Raw genomic sequence first — 20447 nt, 5'->3', positions numbered from 1 at the left:
GGGCAGGAGGGATCCCAGGCCCTCCTGCCCTCGACGCAAACCCCCCTCCCCCCCAAGAACCTCCGACCGCCCCCCAGCCGACCCGCGATCCCCCTGGCGACCCCCACGACCCCCCCACCCCCCTTCCCCGTACCTTTAGTAGTTGGCCGGACAGACGGGAGCCAAACCCGCCTGTCCGGCAGGCAGCCAACGAAGGAATGAGGCCGGATTGGCCCATCCATCCTAAAGCTCCGCCTACTGGTGGGGCCTAAGGCGCGTGGGCCAATCAGAATAGGCCCTGGAGCCTTAGGTCCCACCTGGGGGCGCGGCCTGAGGCACATGGGCCCAACCCGACCATGTGCCTCAGGCCGCGCCCCCAGGTGGGACCTAAGGCTCCAGGGCCTATTCTGATTGGCCCACGCGCCTTAGGCCCCACCAGTAGGCGGAGCTTTAGGATGGATGGGCCAATCCGGCCTCATTCCTTCGTTGGCTGCCTGCCGGACAGGCGGGTTTGGCTCCCGTCTGTCCGGCCAACTACTAAAGGTACGGGGAAGGGGGGTGGGGGGGTCGTGGGGGTCGCCAGGGGGATCGCGGGTCGGCTGGGGGGCGGTCGGAGGTTCTTGGGGGGGAGGGGGGTTTGCGTCGAGGGCAGGAGGGCCTGGGATCCCTCCTGCCCGTAATGTAGTGCGGGGTGGGGTTAGGGGGTCGCCGTGGCCAGGAGGGTTTGGGCTCCCTTCTGGCCCAACTACCAAAGGTACGGGGAAGGGGGGTGGGGGGGTCGTGGGGGTCGCCAGGGGGATCGCGGGTCGGCTGGGGGGCGGTCGGAGGTTCTTGGGGGGGAGGGGGGTTTGCGTCGAGGGCAGGAGGGCCTGGGATCCCTCCTGCCCGTAATGTAGTGCGGGGTGGGGTTAGGGGGTCGCCGTGGCCAGGAGGATTTGGGCTCCCTCCTGGCCCGATATTGTTGGGGAGTCGGCGGTCCTTCGGGGGGGGGGGGGGAGGGATGTATCGGACGTCGGGGGGGGGCATCAGGCTTTCAGGATGGGGACAGACCTTCAAGGGGGGACAGTGCACGGAAGTCAGGGGGGGTGAACGGAGAGTCGGGACAGCGCACGGAAAGTCAGGGCGGGCGAAAGGAGCGTCGGGCAGCATGCGCGGTATACCAGTGAGCGCGGTATATCAAAGTTTTTGTGCAAATCATCGTGATTTCTGCGCGCTATATTCGTGTGCGCGTTTTATACGGGTGCGTGTTATTTGCGTGAAAATACGGTATAAGGTTGGGGATGCAGAATCCAAGGTGAAAGGTGGCACACAGTGGCATGTTAGTCCACGTTTCAAGGTAATATATAGAAATAAAGCAAAAACATAAAGGAAATACCATTTTATAATTAACTTTCGAAGGTAACCGCTTCTTCCTCAGATCACCTTATTTCCTTTATGTTTTGTTTTATTCCTATATACTGCCTAGCAGTAGAAGGAGTTTGTTTATGCCGCCCTAACTTATTGTGCTTTTCTTTCAGCCCTGGCTTTTTCTGTTTCTCCAGTTGGTGTTCAAGGGGACTGGTTTAATGTTTGCAGTGTTGCCTTGTGATCACAAACTGTCCTGCAGAATACTTACACTCATGTAATATCATTGCTGCCATCAGTGGATGGGTTGGGAAAGAAAATGACCTCCCGATTCCTCAACCCAACCCCCTTCCAGCTTTGGATAACGTGTCCCAGATTTGCCTTATTTAAAAGCCACCACCTGTGATCCTTTCCTTCTCTTGCATGCTTTCAGTTTGTCATTGGAACTTCAAAATGCTTCTTTCCTCTTGGTTCATCTATGAATTCTGTTTGACCTTTAATTTATTTAATTTCTGCCAACAGAAGAGCTTGGTCTATTCCTATTATCTGCTGTCAGCAGACGTTAGGGACCTAAATAGAGTAGATAGCTGCCAAGTTGCACATGTACTGTCAAATAATGCACAAGACCTCTCCGTTTTTTAAGTTCAGTCTTTTTATTGAAGGCTAACAAAAAATAACATCATGTAACTATTACAATTCACTTAAGTCAGTGATAACAGATATACATATCAGGAAATCCACCAAGTATGTATAAAGTATGTAAGATTGTTTGAACAGTTTGTAAATAAATGCCAATAGGATTCCATATATGATGGGTTGACAAAGTTGTTTGAAAGTATAATTTATGTGCTGCTTGTTGTTCATAACATTTATATAAACAAAGAGTTCTACCAAAAAGTAAAATTTAATAAAGATGCAGATTTCCAATTTGGTAGGATTTGCTGTATACCCACAGATATCATAATGTCTATCAGTTTTGGCTCACATGAGCTATTACTAAAGCATGGATGCAAAGAACGCATTATAATAATATTGAATGATAAATCTGCAGTGCAATTTGAAATAGAGCATATGAAAGCCCATATCTGCGTCCAGAAAGGTTGGATCTGGGGACATGTAAAAATCAAATGAGAGTGGAGTCCACACTGCACGCCACATAAGGAATAATAAAGATTGTGCCTTGCTAGCTGACAGAAGAGGCCTATTTATTTTGGACCAGAATCTGGTCTATTCTTTAGCTGTGAGTTTTATGTTGAGTTCTTGTGACCATTTATTATTAATGTCAAGAGATGGCATAAACTGTGAATCTCTAAGTATTCTGTAGAAAAAGGAAATCACTTTACCTTTAGATGCTACTATATTGCTCCATTGCCAGAGACAGGAAACATTAGAAACTGTATAGTAAAGAAAAGTGAGGTCAGCGTTGACCATTGACCTTGCTTTGATGATGCAGGAAACTTAAGACAAAATCCGTGAAAGACATTAAAGCAGTATCCTTGAATAGCTGCTTAACCTGCCAGACCCCATTATCCTTCCACTTTTTCCAATTTAAGAGCCGTTTTTTATATTTTAGCATAGGGTTATTCCAAAGAGCCATATTGCTATGCGGTCTAGGGCTCACAAGGCTGATAGTGTTGCTGTTAAAACAGTAAATTGTTTCAGGTGTGCACGAGTGGACATGGCAGAAAGGTGAGAGGAACTGGAAATGACCCAGCAGCCTCCAGATGCTAAATGATATATGTAGAAATCAGGGAGATTAACCCCGCCATGAAGCTTAGTAGCCTTCAATTTGTTGAGTGCAATTTTTGGTTTTTTATGCTTCCATATAAAATCAGTTAATTTTTATCTATCCATTGATATAGTGCGGGTTTGCATAGACTAGGCAGCATGGATAATTTGTATATTATTTGGGGTGCTACGGTCATTTTAATTGTAGAGATTCAACCCCACCAAGAAATAGAGAGAGGTGACCACTTAGATAATGAATGGGTAACTTAGTTACTTTAGTTTAGAAATGTTTGTTTCCATTATAATAGCATAATCTTTATGGATATATGTACCTAGATATTTTATTGGGGAGATGGACCATGAAAATTGGAAGTTGTTAATGTCCGACTGAGATACCAAATCATTGAGAGGAAATATCACAGATATGAGATGGGTTTCTATATTAACTTTTATCTTCACCACTACTATCATATTTTCTGAACTCACCTTCCATTTGTCACTCCTACCCTCAAGTTTAAATGCCTAGAAAAATATTGTTTAAATCACTTATTAAACTTCTCTGTATTATGTTGATATCCTCTCCTTTTCCATAGATTGATAGAACTTCATTTAAGGCCTCAGTTCATACCAAGGACTTTTTCCCCTTCCCAAGTTTCTAGAAAGTTCTCTGCGCTACACGCATGCTACTTTGGCCAAACCCATTTGCACCCTGGTGGATTACAAAAACCATTGTTAGAATATTTACTCTCTTGTCTGATCACAATTAGTATTTGATTAGTATTCCTGCTAGCCAAGGAACCTGGAAGGCTTTCTTTTTTGCTGGAATCCTTAGACTGTGTTCTCAAGTTAATTCCTTTGATAATGGAAACTCCTGTTTTCATGCATTTTGTTGGTGTCTTTGGGAGGATCTTTTGCATTGAGTTGTTCTTATTTTCTAAGCATCATGGGGCTCTAATGCAGCAAAACAATTATGTTGGACACCAGTTGAGACAGTGGATGTCTCTGTGTCACAGGTTGTAATATACCCAAGCTTGGTGTGACCCATCTATTCTTGGGCTGTTTTATTCTTTCTTGCAGTGCTGGTAAATTGGCTGGATGCTGTGTAGTCCTAGAAACTCCTTTATTCATAGCCAGTTCTTGATTCAGTTTGTTGAGCTCCTCTCATATAGTAGAGGGCTGGGGATAGATGGGGCAAGCTTTAAGCATCCAGATGGACTGCCTTAGGACTAATGCACCTGTTTACTGAATGAAAGATATGTTGATTGGTTGGAATGAATGTGACTAATCAGCAAGATTACCTGAATATGACTTTAGTGAGGAAAATTAAAAATTATTGGGTTACCTATATGAGAACAACAAACTCAAAGCTGGATGGGTATGGAGTAGGATGGAAGGGATTATAAAATTAACTCAGCTTCACGTGTGCTTGAGAAAGCAGAATTCAAAGCTGGTTTCTATGAGTTACACCCGCATGAGATCTGCCTGAAATTGGTCCAGGCTCGAGGCTTACACATTGTCTCTACTGAAGTCAATCTCAAATCTCTTTTTAAAAAGGCAAACAGGTCAAAACAGAAATTTCTAATGCTAAGAGCTACAAATTATCAGCAATACACCAAAAAAAATGTAGTGTATACAGGCCTAGAAAGCTAGAAAAACAAAGTTAGCAAACAGTTCTTTTTAGAGAAACCAAACATGGTTTTTTTTCCCCAATCGATATACACCAGAGCTATACATGCAGAAATAGGTAACAGAAAGACTAAATGCTAGCCATAGTGAAGGAGTGAAATATGCAAAAAGAAGGCAGAAAAACCAATCCATTTGAAGATTCTTTCTGTAGAGTGCTCAGGACTTATTGCTAATTCCCTATAAATGCTAGTACGTTCTAAGCCAAAATCAATTTGAATGTTGTAAATACTTTGGGTTTTTTGCACCTCTCTATGAATTTTGGATTAATTAAAACAAGGATATATTTGTCATATTTTATTCTGTTTCTTTGCATGGGGGATTTCCAGATGAATCTTCTCTGAAGATGAATAAGGTAGATCATATTCCGCAGTCTCTTGCAAGCCACTCAGGAAGTTATCTGTGGGAAGCTCAGAGAGAAGACAGTGGAGCAGACATGCTGAAACCAGATCCCAGGGATACTTTCTTCCTAAGTAAGTTGGTTAGAACCATCAAACAAAGTGACAAATTTCACCCTGCTTCTTTTTTCTACCTTATGATTAAAATGTTTTTTTTATATTTTTAGAACATATGAACTTCATAAAAATAGGCAAGTGATTATAAGCCAAATTTATTGGGTCAGAGATCTAATGATCCGTTCTTTTTAAGCTTTACTGATTTCCTTTTCCTAGAAAAAATCTGGGTCTTAAAGTTGTTGTTTAAGTGATTTGTAGATTTCACTTATGTGATGTAATTTTGACTCATCCCTTGTTTTCTATTCTGTATAATTTCTTATTTTGGAGAGTATGTGTATTAGTTTTTTAACCCAGTGGTCTTTCTAATACCACCCATATCCCTGTCATGGCCACACCCCTTTTGCAGAGTTCACACAGATCTGCCATTTATGCCCTGTTTCAGCACCTCACATCCATTATAACATGTTTTTAGGCCAAACATTTGTCCCAGAAGTAGCATCTAACATTTGGCACTATAACGTTTATTAAACTTGACATACCACCTTCGTTGCAACACAATTCAAGATGGTTTACAATTAAAAAAAATTTAAAGCAAGAATAGAATGCCACCAATAAAATAGGACAGTAACATACACTCATACCTAAAGTGTCTGCAGTTGGTACAGAATAGAGCGATTAGACTTCTTTATAATGTAAAATCTAATGAGCATTATTAAAAAAGCAGTAGTGTCTCCCCTTTGAAGGAGTGTTTTATATTCAAGATTCAGATAATGGTTTATAAAGCCTTTTATATAGGCATTCCAATATACCTCCATAACATGCTGATTCCTTATCAGCCAGTTTGATCATTGAGATCTTCCCAAGAAAATCTTTTGATAGACTCTTCTGCCAAAAGAGTATGGTTGGACTCATCACGTCATATGGCCTCTAGTTGTAGCAAAACTTTGGAACTCCTTACCAACAGATTTACTTAAAGAAGTATCATACTGTAAATATAAATCAAGGCTGAAGATATGGTTATTTACTACTGCTGCTATTTATTATTTCTATAACGCTACCAGATGCATGCAGCACTATACATTAAACAGGCAAGAGATAGTCTCTGCTCGAAAGAGCTTACAGTCTAATTAAGACAGACGCACTGGGAAATACAAAGGGATGTAGAGATGATAAGAGGACTACAGAAGGAATGACAAACAAATATTTTACTTTACAAGTCGGTAGGGTTAGAACTTAAATGCAACTTTGAAAATCCGGGCTTTAAACTTGGATTTGAATAACACCAGAGACAGAGCACAGCATACTGAGTCAGGCAGGTTGTTCCAAGCACATGGTGCAGAGGGGATGGAGTCGGGAGTTGGCAGTAGAGGAGAAGGGAACAGACAAGAGAGACTTGCCCAACAGTTCCCGGGGTAGAGTATAGGGCTGATATTCAAAAGTTCAAAAAAAATACTTAAACTACATTATGTCTAGAAACATTTCAATAAAGGATATGTTGTTCCAATGCCTATGAGCGTCAAGAGCAGCGCTGGGCATTCAGCGCAGCTCCCTGCGCTAAAAACTGCTATTGTGGTTTAATAAAAAGGATGGAGGGTATATTTGTCTATTTTTGTATGCTATAAAAACCAAATACAGAGAGAGACTGAGAGCTGTTGACGAAGAGCTACGTGTGTGTCTTTCTTCGATTCCAGCCAGAATATCAGCTTTGTGTTCAGCCAAACAGGCCCAGGTTTCGCACTAAATAAAGTATTTTATAATTTTTCACTATTCTGTTTACTTAATATTTCATAATAAAGTAATTATAAAATACTTTCTTTGTGTTTATTTGATTCCTATTCAAGAGAATAACTTTATATATAGTCAATATAGGCAGAGAGTTAAATTTTTTAACATTTTCTAATGGTGGTGTGCCTCGTGATTTTTTTCATGAAACAAGTGTGCCTTTGCCCAAAAAAGGTTGAAAAACACTGTATTAGAGCAAGAAATTTTGAGGTGTAGGAGTCAGAGTTGTCCTCAGGCATATGAATGAAGGTGGTAAATAGTTGTGTTAAATTGAACCAATTTACTAATTAAGTTAGGTGCTTCTTATAGACTTTTAAAAGTGTCACTGGGAAGGATTAGATATCAAACTAGAGCAAAGAGCTGATTTGGCCATTCTTCATTATGTAATACTCCTGCAATCTATAAAATGGTGGTCAGATTTCAGTCTGGACTGTATGCACCCTCTAGACTGACTTTTAGTTTGATTTTGTTTCCCAGCTCCCTTGATAGAACCATCACGAGTAGAAAATGTGTTGGTGCCATGTGCTTATACTCCGACCTATGTGGTCAAGGACTTCCCCATCGCACGCTACCAGGGCCTGCAGTTTGTAAGTATCTCACAGATTTCTCTAGCATCCATTTTGCAGCTCATCTTCATTTTGTTACAACGACCTGTGCTTTAAAAAGAATCTCTTGAACTTTCATGGAATAATGTAAGTTTATTTGACATAATTTAGGGTTAACAGATTTCCTCTTTAATAAAATGAGGACACCTGGCCCTGCCCCATTCTGCTCAGGGATGTATCTGGAGGGGCTCTGTGCATGCGTAGACATCAATGTAATGAGGTCATCTGCGCATGTGCAGAGGCCATCTAGTAGTGGCCCCTAGCTCATGGACTTCCAAAACCTAGACAAACTGAAGAGCCGGCCTCTCGAGCCCTCCATAGAAGTAATGACCATACGACACACTGCTATGTACTTCTCATTTATGCTGGCAAAAGCAGATTACAAAATAAGAGCAGCTTTAAGCAAGTATTAAAGGAGTAGAGCAAACCGATTTTCCAATAGCAGTCAGCAGAATATTTCTCTCTAACTGCTCTGTCTTGTCACTTTTTGTATATTTCATAGCAAAAAGTTGCTCGTGACTTTGCATCCTAGCAACCTTCAGGTGTCATATCTAGTAAATCCTGTCTATATTTGGTTAATCATCACTAAATATAGATAAACATGAAAAAGGATTTGCAAAAGTTAGCGGAATGATCTAATACAGGGGTGCCCAAAAGGTCGATTGCGATCGACCAGTAGATCGCGAAGGCAATGCGAGTCGATCGCTGAGCCCATCCATTCAGGTCTTTATCTGCCGTCATCTACTATGTTACCATAGGTATAGGCTTACTCAACCTGAAACATTCCATGCTGATAACTATACCTTTTTGTGCCAAAGGTCCCCTTTGTTCATAGTTTAGCACAGTGTTTCTCAAAATGCATATGTGGGCCGCTTGTTGGGGTTATGCGGCCTGGCCACCGCGGAGGATATGCCCGCTCATCCATAGAAGCCACTGCTGATGGAGACCCACCTTCCTGCCTGCCCCCTGCCGAGGCCAGGGATCCCTCCCTGCCCGCCTGTCTCCCCCTCCCCAAAAGCTGACCCAGTTCTTTTTAGAGCCGCACTTGATCCCTCAAGTCTTCAGCGGAACTCCTTGCAGGGATGGCGCAGACAGCCATTCACACGCTGTATGTAAGTAGCTGACCCGAAAACCTTCTCTCCGATGTCAAGAGTTGACATTAGAGGGAAGGCTTGTGGGTCAGCCACGTGCAGTGTGTGAATATAGGGGAGAGGGGTCAGAGGCAGGGGGGTGTTGTGATGCAGAGGGAGAGAATGGGCATTTCTCCCGCTGCTGGGGCGGGGGGTTCGCTTGGCAAGCCGAGAGAGTGGGCATATCTCCCGCTGCTGGGGGGGGGGGGATTGCTTGGCAATGGGAGAGAGTGAGCATCTAGGGGAGGTGTTGTGTGTCAGTAGGAGAGATGTCCACTCTCTCATGCTGTATGTGTGGGGGTGTTGTGTGGCAGAGATAATGGTTACTGTGGATGGGCAGACTAGATGGGCCATTTGGTGTTTATCTGCCATCATATTTCTATGTTTCTGCATGTCTCCCGCTGCTGGGGGAGGGGGTTCGCTTGGCAGCAGGAGAGAGTGGGCATCTCTCCCGCTCTGGAAGTGTGTGTCTTTTTGCATTTTTTCTGTGCATGTGCCCCTCGCTATCACCAGAGATGGACACATGCAAATTTAGCGAGTCTTTGCTACTCTTCGCCAACCTCATTTACATGAGCATTTTTTGGAGAATGACTCGTTTTATTTCCATCGTTTTTTAATGAGTTTTTTAAAGAATGTAGGCCTGAGTCCAGAAATGCATCTTTGTAATAGGACCATAACACTGCTCAGTATCGAGGCTCCCATCTTTCACTTTTGATGTATTCTAGTGTCTGTGCCATTCAGGAAAGCCGCTCATCTCTCTCCATTGTTTTCCGCCATAGGTCTATCTTTCATTTGTCTACCCCAATGACTTCACCCGCCTTACCCACATGGAAACTGAAAATAAATGTTTTTATCGGGAGTCTTCCCTGTATCTGGAAAAGTAAGTCTAGATTTTAATCAAGGATCTGTGGCTTGCAATAACAATAGGTTTCTAATGCTGAACAGCTACTACGCATTTCCTTATTAATTTTATATATTGGATTAGATGGTTAAATATATTTCATTGTATTTATTTGGGTGATACTTTTGCAGTTTTATATTGGACATTTTGGGGTGAATATTCAGTTGGCAGCAGTCAGTGTATTTTTTTAAAACACTAGCTGGTGACTGCAAAATTAGACCCAGATATGCAGTGTCAGCCCCTATTGTGGGTACCAGCAATGCTCAGGCCAGTGTCTGGATAAGTAACCAGATAAAGAGGTCCATTTACTAACGTGCTTGGGCTTCCTGAAGTAGTTTTGCAATAGGCACATGCTACTACCACATGCTAGGAAATAGAATTTGTGTATCTGGGGGTGGAGAGTAAGCATGTTCTGTGCTAATTGGTTAGTGCAGTTGCATTGCTACATGCTTATTGATTCGCACGTGAGCCTAAAAGCGTCCCAGTTGTAGGTGGCGATAGGCATCCTACCACCATCTGGCAGCCATTCGGGACGCACATTTTTAGAAAAGAAAATCCCCGAGGCAGGACGCATACAGTGTAGGCATTTGTTGTGGATCTAGGGAGATGGACAGGGACACCTAAGCTTGCCCAAGGCTAGGCGTGGGCATGGTCTTGGGCGAGTTTAAGTGGCCCTAGGTGCCTCCCTAGGGCTGTGACAGATACTTGAAATGTAGGGCAGCATTTTGCAAAAGTTAAAAGTAGATGTGGCCTGCTGAGCTGATCGTGACAAGGGAATCCCTGATCAGCTGAGATGGTAGGTTTTGCTGAAGTTGCGCTTTGGAGAGTCCTTCCAGCTGAGCTGATCAACGGGAAAATACTCCTGCCGCGATCAGCTTAGCCGGCTATGGCAGCGGTCCCCTCCCCTCGACATGTTCCCCCACAACGTGTACCCCCGAAATCAGCAGGAGGGATGCTCACTCCCTCTTGCCGCCAACTCTCCTGAACCCCGACACCCTCCTAATTGTAGCTCGGCACGAGGAATGCTCACTCCCTCCTGCCAACACCCTCCACGAACCCTGGACACCACCCACCGAACCCCCGACACCCCCAAACCTCAACCCCCCAGTCTTCATTTGTGGGGGTTGGGGAGGTCAGTGGCCAGGCTACAATTGGGGGGTTGGGGTGGGGGTTCAGAAGGGTCAGCAGCAGGAAGAAGTGGGCATCCCTTCTATTGGTTTCGGGGGTACATGTCCAGGAAGTCCAGGTCAGCTGATAGGGGATTCCCTTGCCACGATTAGCTGATGGCAAGGGATCCCTCAGCAAAGATAGGCAGCTGAGCCACCTATCTTTGCAATCGGGCCAAGGTGCGATTCTGTAACAGGTGCTTGCGACATGTGTGCCAGTTAGAGAATCAAGGGAGTTAGGAAAGACGCGATTCTGTTTAGGACGCTGGCACACGAGTCTCAGCTGCTTCTTAGGTGGCCACTCAGTCAGGTGCCTATACAGAATCAGCTCCCAAATGTCTACAAAAGAGGTAGAATTTGGGGAGGGGGTATTTTAAAGAAAAATATGTTATTCAGGAGCTGGCCCAATATTCAGTGCCGTCACCCACTTAGCGAAGTGGCCAGATTAGGACAGCTGGCTACTTTGCAATGTGGATGCCGCCACTGACTATTCCAGTATCCGCATAACCTGGGCTCTTCCCCAGTGCTGCTGCTGACCTGCCCACTTTTTACTTGAGCAGTCTGAGGGGATATTCAATGGCAATCTCTGGTTAAATGCTGCTGAATATCTCTATGAAGGCGGTAGTAAGCAATTTAAGCGGGCAGGAGAACCTCCTGCCCACTTAAATTGCTCTGAATATTGGCTCCATAGTGTCCTCATGTTTTCACATTACATCAAAACCACCTCCAGAACAGTGGCATAGCAAGGGTGAGAGGCGCTCCTTCCCCTCCCTTTTCTCCACCCCACCCCAACTGCTCCTTCCCCGCCCACTCCTGCCACACACACGCGCCCCTTCCCTTCCCCCATACCTCTTTAACATTCATGGCGTGAGCAGCAACCCCAACCTGCTGCTCATGCCAGCATCGGATCTTCCTCTGATGTCACTTCCTAGGCGTGAGTCCAGGAAGTGATGTCAGAGAGAGCCACACTGGCACGAGCAGCAGATTGGGGTTGCTGCTTATGCTGGGCACGTTAATGTACAGGAGAAGGGAAGGGGTGTGCGCGGTAGTGGAGGGGGGAGCAGAGAGGAGGACAGGTACCGGCTCCCCTACCAAGATGGCGCTCGGGGCGGTCTGCCACCCCCCTCCTTACTACGCCACTGCTCCAGAATTTGCAACTATTCAAACCCTTTAAAAATTTCTCACAGATTTTGGGGGGTGTTCATTGCACTGGGTTGGAATCTCAAGTTGAGGGTTTTTAGGTTCTTATTTTTTTTTCATATGTGGAAATAAAGACCAGTTACCTATTTCCTTTACTGCTCCTGATCAGGTTTGGATTTTATAAGTATATGAAGATGGATGAGGAAGCAAAAGACTTTCACAGAAGACCCCTCCTTTTTTTGAACTCGGAAAGTAAGCTGTACCTTTTGAAGTCTATTACATTGTAACATAGTAGATGATAGTCTCCAGTCATGGTACATGGGCTTGTCGTGCCACTGGGGCTTGCATGCATCTGAGAAGCTGAAAGCTATTCTGTTAGTAGTTCCACTACCAGCAGGGCTTCTCAAGGCAGACAAGTTTCAGCGGCGATGTCAGACTAACAATATACCACCCATCTGGGTAGCAGCAGATGGGCACTGTTGGAGGCCACAAAGGCAACAGCATTGAATTTATACTGTTAAGAAAGTCCCAGCAATCTACTTCTGTATTCTGCCACAAAAACTTATTGATGTTCATCAAGTTGCTAGGACTTGAACACGAGTCAATGGCACCTAACAGATGATATCAGATAAAGAACTGAATGGTCCATCCAGTTTGCCCAATGGTCACATTCATTATCAAGTCAAGATTAAACCAACAATGAATGTGATATAAAATATGAATACTTGATCCTGATCTTTCTTTGCCAGTTTTGGAGCACAAGCCATAGAAGTCTGTCTGACAATGTCCTTACATCCCAACTATTGAGCTGCTGTCAAGCCCACATCATCCCATCCTGATCTGTCCTCCCACACGAGGCACAAATGTCTGCCCAGTACTAGCCTTAATTCCTTACAACTGGAGTTGCTGTCTAAGCACCACTCAATTTATCAACATCCATAAAGTCACTGAAGTTTTGCTTTGATACTATCCTCTTTCTAATTAGGGATTCTCTGTATTTATCCCAAGCCTTTTTGAATTACATCACTATTTTTGTTTCTACCACTCTCCCCAGGTGAAACATGCTTTACACATGGAAACTGCTTGTAAAAATTGCTTCTTTCAAGAATGCTTAAACTGTTACTGAGAAAAATAAAACATTTACTTGTTATTGCAGATTTTCTAGAGGAGGACATTGCAGACAGCCCTGGTCCATCAGAAAGTCCACCTCAGGGGAAAGAAAAAAGTTCCCCTTTTCTTCCAAATCAGCATGCTTTCACTACAACACAAGAGAAAGAGGAACATCTGGATGGAGAGAGTTATATGGATGATGTGGATGACTATGTCTTCCTTCATAAACACAGACAGTTAATTGAAAGGCAGCAGGTAACCAAGGAGACATACAATCCAGGAGAAATCTCCATGGCAACATCTGAAGGTCTTCATGGTGACAAAAATGCAGATTTCAATCAGCAAGTGACCGTTGTACACAGCCGATCCTTGTCCTGGATTGCAAAAGGCCAAGAAAATCAGAATCAAAAGGGAATGGCATCAGTGACCAAACGTAACCGAAGCACCTCCTTAAGCCTTCAACCTCATATCTCCATCCCTATCTTTATCAACAAGATGAAGCAAGCCTCAAACAAATCAGCCTTGCCAAAAGGGGAAAAAAAGTCTGAGAAAGAAACAAAAAAGTTGCAGAATAAAGTTTATGTCACTCGATTCCAACCAGGAAGGAAAAAGGTACAAAAACAAGAAGCCATATTTCCTGGAATGTTTCTCTATCCAAAACAACTGAGACAGACACACCAGCGCTCCAAATTTCCTGCACGTCATCCACCCCTATCTGATAAAATAAAAATTACTAATATTTATGGTGTTGGCAACACCAGGGCATCCTGGCTAGTCAGCAGTGCATCCAGGGAGAGAGCTGCATTGAAGCATAAGAGCTCAGCAAGAGAGAGAAGGGTCAGTAGAATGTGGGATCGATCTCTTGAGCCAGTAGAACCAAGACAACGGAGAAAAAGATCACACACAAGAACTGACCCTTTGAGTAGGGAAGTGCCAGAGCTGTCAACTGCTCCACAGTTGAAGAATCCACTTGACTACAATTCATCTGAGATTGCTGTCTCAGAGGGAATGCAAGTGAACTCTTTCTTGAAGATGTCGGAGGTCACTGAATCCCAGCAGGAAGAGGAGGAGGGCCAAACAAAGATGGCGGCGGAGGAGATGTCTGATTACAGTTATGAGGACACTGAGCTGCGCCAAAACTGGCTGGAGGACTCCATTAACTGGCAAAGGACCTTCAGTGTCAGCTCTATGGATTTTGAACTGCTTCGCTCTGACTGGAATGATCTGAGGTGCAATGTGTCAGGGAACCTACAGCTCAGTGAGAGTGAAGTCGTGGATGTGGTTGCACAATACATGGAGAAACTCAATGAGAAAAATGGGGGGTAAAAAAGGTTTCTTTTATTTTTCTTTTATAGTTCTTTGGGGGGGGGGGGGGGGGGTTGTCTTAATGATCCAAGTGCTTGTTTTACTAACCCTTGGGTAAGACAAAGAGGAAATGTGAACAGTATACAGCGGATTACATCAGCTGACCAGTACTTCATTACCCATTTCTGAGTTAGGAGTATTAATTGGTGTTTAGAAATCCATTGATTTGCCATTCTTCTTATAGTTTAGCAGCAACAAAACCAACAACCATCACCTGACAGTACTTCTTTTGTACTGTGTGAAAAAATGGAGTCCTTGTATATACTAGGAAGGAGGCCAGCTAATGCAGCTGCATCTGCACCAGGTCCTAACAGAAAAACAAAACCCATTTCAGCACATTTGATAGGAAAGTGGTGGGGGCTTTGATTGAACTCCTACCTGAAGTTCAAAATAAGAAAGTAGCAAACTACCAATCTATAAAATATAGTCAAAAGACAAGTTTGCTAAATATTACATTAGGTATTGAAAAGTTGGGGGAAACCCCAAATATTCAAAAAAATCATCAAAATTAAAAGATACCATCAAAGGAATTTATAAAACCCTAAAAAATCAAGAAATTACTGCTAGGGGATTTGGTGGCCATTTTGAGGCTGGACTCACAACAAGTGGACATTGCTCCTGCAGCTACAACCCCTTAGACCAGGGGTAGGCAATTCCGGTCCTCGAGAGCCAGAGCCAGGCCAGGTTTTTAGGATCTCCACAATAAATATGCATGAGATAGATTTGCATCTCAAGTAGGCAGTGCATGCAAATCCATCTCATACTTATTCATTGTGGATATCCTGAAAACCTGACCTGGCTCCGGCTCTCGAGGACCGGAATTGCCTACCCCTGCCCTAGACCAATAAGGAGATTCCAGGTAGTCTTGGGGGGGGGCTATTGTTGTTGTGGTGGTGGGGCATAGGCCAAGGCTATCCCTGCCCTTGTAGACCAGGGAAGGAGACCAAGACCGAGAGGGGAGGAAGGGTGCATCAGAGGACTGAAGCACCCAATTCAGCTTATGCGGGTCTTGGACAGTATTCAAGTGTTTTTTGAGGGACACAACTGAATATTGGCCAGGACCTGCATAAGCTTCAGTGGCCAGCCCTTTTGGAATTAGCCTTGGATAGCATTGAATAGCCAAGTACTAATTCTGCCTGCAGTGGTCAGCATTTTAAAAAGCACTGATGGCCATGGGCAGAAAATGAGGCCTGAAGTGTATATAGCTTGGGTGCAGGGCTACTGAAGGGAAAGAAGCCAATATTATGATTCAACCAATGGGAAGGCAGTAATGGTAGAGCACTGGAAGGCAGCTTTAGTCATAGGAAGGGTGAAGGTGATCTGTGATGGAGAGGGGGGTTATGGGAGAAGCAGTTCCAAGCACTGTATACATGCGGTATATTGTTTCTATGTAAAATAGGGGCCTTTTTACTAAAGCTTAGCACATGCTAATGCAATCAGTGTACTGCTACATGATAAGAAGCACATTTTATACTTATGGGCTTCTAAGCATTTAGTGTGTGCTAAGCTTTAGTAAAAGGGCCTCTTAGTGGTTAAATAATTGCACCTTACAAACTGATCCCTCTCTCCTCTCCTGATCACAGATACACAGAAAGCACACACACATGCAAGTATCCATACATGCACATGCCAATACAAACACACACACACACAGCAGCGTAGCAATGGTGGGTGGTGGGTGCAGACATCAAGGGGGTGCAGTGAGCAGCAGTGTATAGTCATGCGGCTGTCAGCTCTTCCAAGCCCCTGCCCTGGAACAGGAAGTTGATGTCAGAGGGGGCAGGAACCAGCAGAGCCAACAGCCACAAGCCTATATGCTGCAGCTTTGTGACTTCTCACTGCACCACTTATTGCTTCAGTTGAAGCTGATGCCTCTGGAGAAAGGAGGGTATTCCGCCTCAAGTGGCAACCAAGCTAGATATGCCACTTCACACGCACATATATCGATTCCCTCTCCCAACATGCACATAAGCATTCCCCTCCTGTTATGATTTTTATTGATCTTTCCTGTTATGTTAACCTATAATTGTAGCAAGGGAGAAAAAAGGGTTTTCACAACAAAAATATTTCATGCATTTTTGGCAGTTCTTGATATTTCTTCTTTTTTTAGATATACAGAAGTATCAAAGGTTTCTGCAAGAAAGGTCCATTTTGTTCACCCAGGTTGTTCATTTGTGGCTGCCAATTGTGCTATCCCAGGTCGTCTTCCCTCTTTCTCAAAGGATCTTTCCCCTTTCATTCTATAACTTGAGCTTAACTTTAAATGCCACACTCGGCATTATTCTATAAATGACAAGCGCCACTCACTTCAAAAGTAACTGCAAGTGGGACATTCACAGGGGAAAAGCATGGGTAGGACCAATATTTCAGCACATAACTAACAGAATACTGTAAATTTTGCAATAAGGCCCCGATTCTATAAACAGCACCTAATTTGCAGGCGCAGTTGTCAGTCATCTGCTAGGTGCCATTTATAGGCTCACGCCTAGCAGTGCCTAAGTATTAAAACCTTAGGCCAACTGCCATTTAGGCCCTAAATGATGATGCTTAAGTGACCCTTTAGTTCTGCCACGGCGTTCTTTCAGACTGACGCCATTACAGGGCAGAAGTTATGGAGCACGAGTCCTAGTGACATGGGTCACATCAAGCTTTCTGCCAATTGGTCACTGGATGTTAAATGTTCAGTTATAGTCATTTCTCTTGATCTCCTGACGAAGCCACGGGCGAAACGGGCCCCCTTGAGATCACGATCGTGACGTTTCATTGCTGTTTGAAGCTAAGTTCCACACTTATGATGTTTACAGAATATTTATGATATTTAGAATATTTATTGTCTTAACATGGTAAGATTTTGCATTAAGGTTGATGAGTGGTGATTGATAAATTAATCCCCCAAATGGATCAGTTGGGGAATTAATTTCTGAGGTCTCACCACAAATGAGTTTTATGAAAGCTCAGCCTTAGCACTCTTTTCAGTATTGATTAATGAATTATGTATGATCTTTGGCAATAGTTATTTCACCCCACATTTTTGTTGTTTATCATGCTTAAGTGAAGGAGCCACAAACCAAAACTGGTACCCCAAAAACGGCAAAGTGGAGTTGATGAACTGGAAAAACTAGGTTTATTATTCAGCAACAATCAATTGTAAACAAAATCAGTTTTAGCTGGCAAAAGTACAATAGAATAATGGTTTTGGTGGAGTTTTGAGGTTTTTTGTTGCTACTGTGTTGGCACCTAAGTGAAACCATGCCCAAAACCTGCCCTTTAACCACATCTGTTTGCCAGTACATGCCTCAGTGTAGACATCTACCTCAAAGTGGTAGGCCCCTACTGAGCTAGGAACCCAACAAAATAAATTTTTTTAATCTTTTTTTTTTTAAGTTCAAATCGTTTATTGGCATTTATATAGTACAAGAACAAAGATCATAACCAACAAAGTAATTACAAGAGAAACAAATGTAATGCATATAAGAATAGCATTCTACAAGGATTGCTGAGAAACAGGAAGCGCATTACTGAGAGGAAGAAAATCATATGGAGAACCTAACTAACTAAATAATAAATAAATAGATAAATTAAATTTTTTTTTTTTTAAATAATCATTTTTCAATTGGCTTTTAATGGCACTTTCAATTAGCAGCACTGATTAAGCCAATTAAACTAGGCACCTAGATTGACTAAGTGCGCTGATCTAATCACCTAAATGTAGGCATTTTTTTTAGAATCAGGGCATGGTGGCGCATTTGGCATGGTGTTTGGGTGCCAACTTACGCCAGCATTCTGTAACGGAATCTTGGAACCCAGATGCCAAAACAGAATTAGAATACTAGAGACCTAGCTTATGGCAACCAGTTATAGACCCACCCTCTTTCTCCCATATTCTAGATATGGGGCCTTGATTTGCGCACCCAAATTGGTGCGTGCTCCCGAGATGTGCACACAAATTAATTGCTTGACAAGATCAATGACATCAATAATAGAGTGTTAACTGGCACTCATTAATATTTGTGCATGCTATTCTAGAAGACAATGCACCTAACTCCCATAGCATGTATTTCAAAAGGGGGCAAAGCCATGGAAGGAGCATGGGCGTATCAGCATAGTTAAAGAATACTGGGCCAGTGCACCTAACTAGAGCACCAGTTTTTATGCCAGGTTTCAGCACCTAGAGTTAGGCACAAGATTCGCACCTGAGCACTATCCTGTAAAGGGCATGGGCTCTTTACAGAATAGTATTTAGCGATGATTTTGTTCAGCAGCTAATTCTGACCCAGAGCTTAATTTATTAAAAGGTTTAATTGGTGCCGATAATTAACAGCTAGCATCTTATAACTGATGTAAATTGCACTTCATTTAATGGTAGGCGCCTACCGCTTTGAGGTAAGCACCTAGTTCATGGTTGGGGGGGGAGGGTGGATCGTGAGAGTGTTTTTCGGTAGGCACCCTTGGCATAAATAGGGTGCATCTAAGATTTGAATGCCGAAATTCACTTTAGGCACCAATAAGCACGGTTTTATAAAATGCACCTAGCTTTAATAGAATCGCACTTAAGTCTCAGACTACTAGGTGTCTTACAGAATTAGGGCCTTTGTGTCTATGCTTGAATTCTGCAATAGTTTGGGCTTTTATAACCTTCCCAGGTATGTATCACCTTACATAAACATTTTGAACTCCTTCAGAGTTGTTCTTTGCCCAGTCAAAGCTGTTTCATAAAACTTAAGAGGTTTTGGCAGAGTGGTGCCATGAGAATAAAGGCTTTTACTCTTTCCAAAAAAGCTCTGGGAGAATCTGTCTGTTCGCTGTCAAATGCAATCACTTCTCCCCAAAATACTTTTAACATGGTAATTTTGCTGTTGCATTGGGAAATATGTAAGCACCTCAGCTTTCCCACTTTCCTTCACAACAGGATCTACACGTTACTTAGGATTATCAATGTTGAGAAGCGCCGGGATTCTGCTCGCGGCAATCGGTACCTGATTGAACTGGAGCTAATGGAGAGGGGGCGCAGGACCGTTCGCCTCTCTGAATATGTCTATGTTCTGTTGCATCACTTCAAGCAGAATGGAAGCATGGAGGCTAATGAAGAAGAGGAAGTAGCTCTTGAAACGGCCACAGAGCCCCAACAGCAGCAGACCAGCCCTTGGAATACAGTATATGGGAAGTCTGTCTTGTGCCAGCCTATCAGGCTGAACTGGAAGCATGACATCATGGTGCATTTTGTGATTCCAGGTGAGAGACCAAGGCTTTTATGGGATCACTCAAGAGGGATATCATACTGTATATACTTTGTCATTCAGTGTGCAAAGCAGTAATATTTACTTTTATTAACCTTTTCCTATCGTAATAAACGAGAGGGCATAGAATGAGGTTAAAAGGTTGACAGGCTCAGGAGTAATCTAAGGAAATACTTTTTTTACAGAAGGGGTTGTAGATGTGTGGAATAGTCTCCCTAGAGGTGGTGGAGACAAAGACTGTATCTGAATTCAAGAAAGTATGGGACAGGCCCGTGGGATCTCTTGGGAGATGAGGAGACAGTGGATGATGCGGAAGGGCAGACTGGATGGGCCATTTGGCCTTTATCTGACATCATGTTACAATGTTTCTGTAGCTGTAAAGTTCTATGACCTCACAATGCAGGTGTAAAGAGTCTTAGCTTAGCGTATAGGAAGAGGAGATGCAAATGTTAAGAGCCTTAGCCAATAGGGAGAGGAGGAGATAGTGGATGCTGCGGATGGGCCATTTGGCCTTTATCTGACATCATGTTTCTATACTTCATGGAGTCTTTGGAGACTACACACAGACAGTGGTGTAGCGAGGGTGAGAGGTGACCAAGGTGGAGGTGGCCCTCCCCTGCCCTCATCTCCACCCATCGCTTCTTCCCCAATCCCCCTTGCTGTGCGGGCACCCCTTCCCTTCCCCCGTACCTGTAGTTGTTCACCGCTGCGAGCAACAACTTCAACCTGTTCGTCATAACTGCTGACGTCACTTCTGGGTGCCTTGCATAGGAAGTGACGTCAGAGGGAGGAGTGGGAAGAGGCGGAGGGGGGTGGAGTTGA

General features: G+C 43.7%; 1 protein-coding gene and 1 long non-coding RNA gene across 3 annotated transcripts in view; one reads left to right on the top strand and one right to left on the bottom strand.

Moving 5' to 3' along the window:
* The window catches only part of LOC117352380, a 255037-nt gene that overhangs the window by 67793 nt on the left and 166797 nt on the right, over positions 1-20447 (bottom strand). The window lies entirely within an intron of this gene.
* The window catches only part of B4GALNT4 (beta-1,4-N-acetyl-galactosaminyltransferase 4), a 153271-nt gene that overhangs the window by 111268 nt on the left and 21556 nt on the right, over positions 1-20447 (top strand). For both annotated transcript variants that reach the window (XM_033928835.1, XM_033928834.1), the window contains exons 10-15: positions 5064-5207; positions 7449-7558; positions 9486-9586; positions 12083-12165; positions 13070-14345; positions 19298-19620. In XM_033928835.1, the coding sequence (XP_033784726.1) occupies positions 5064-5207; positions 7449-7558; positions 9486-9586; positions 12083-12165; positions 13070-14345; positions 19298-19620 (2037 nt within the window). The remainder of the gene's footprint in view (positions 1-5063; positions 5208-7448; positions 7559-9485; positions 9587-12082; positions 12166-13069; positions 14346-19297; positions 19621-20447) is intronic.

Source organism: Geotrypetes seraphini, chromosome 19 (assembly GCF_902459505.1).
Source record: "Geotrypetes seraphini chromosome 19, aGeoSer1.1, whole genome shotgun sequence".
Lineage (NCBI taxonomy): Eukaryota > Metazoa > Chordata > Amphibia > Gymnophiona > Dermophiidae > Geotrypetes > Geotrypetes seraphini.
The sequence above is the reverse complement of the archived record's forward strand: the minus strand, read 5'-3'. Positions and strand labels throughout refer to the sequence as shown.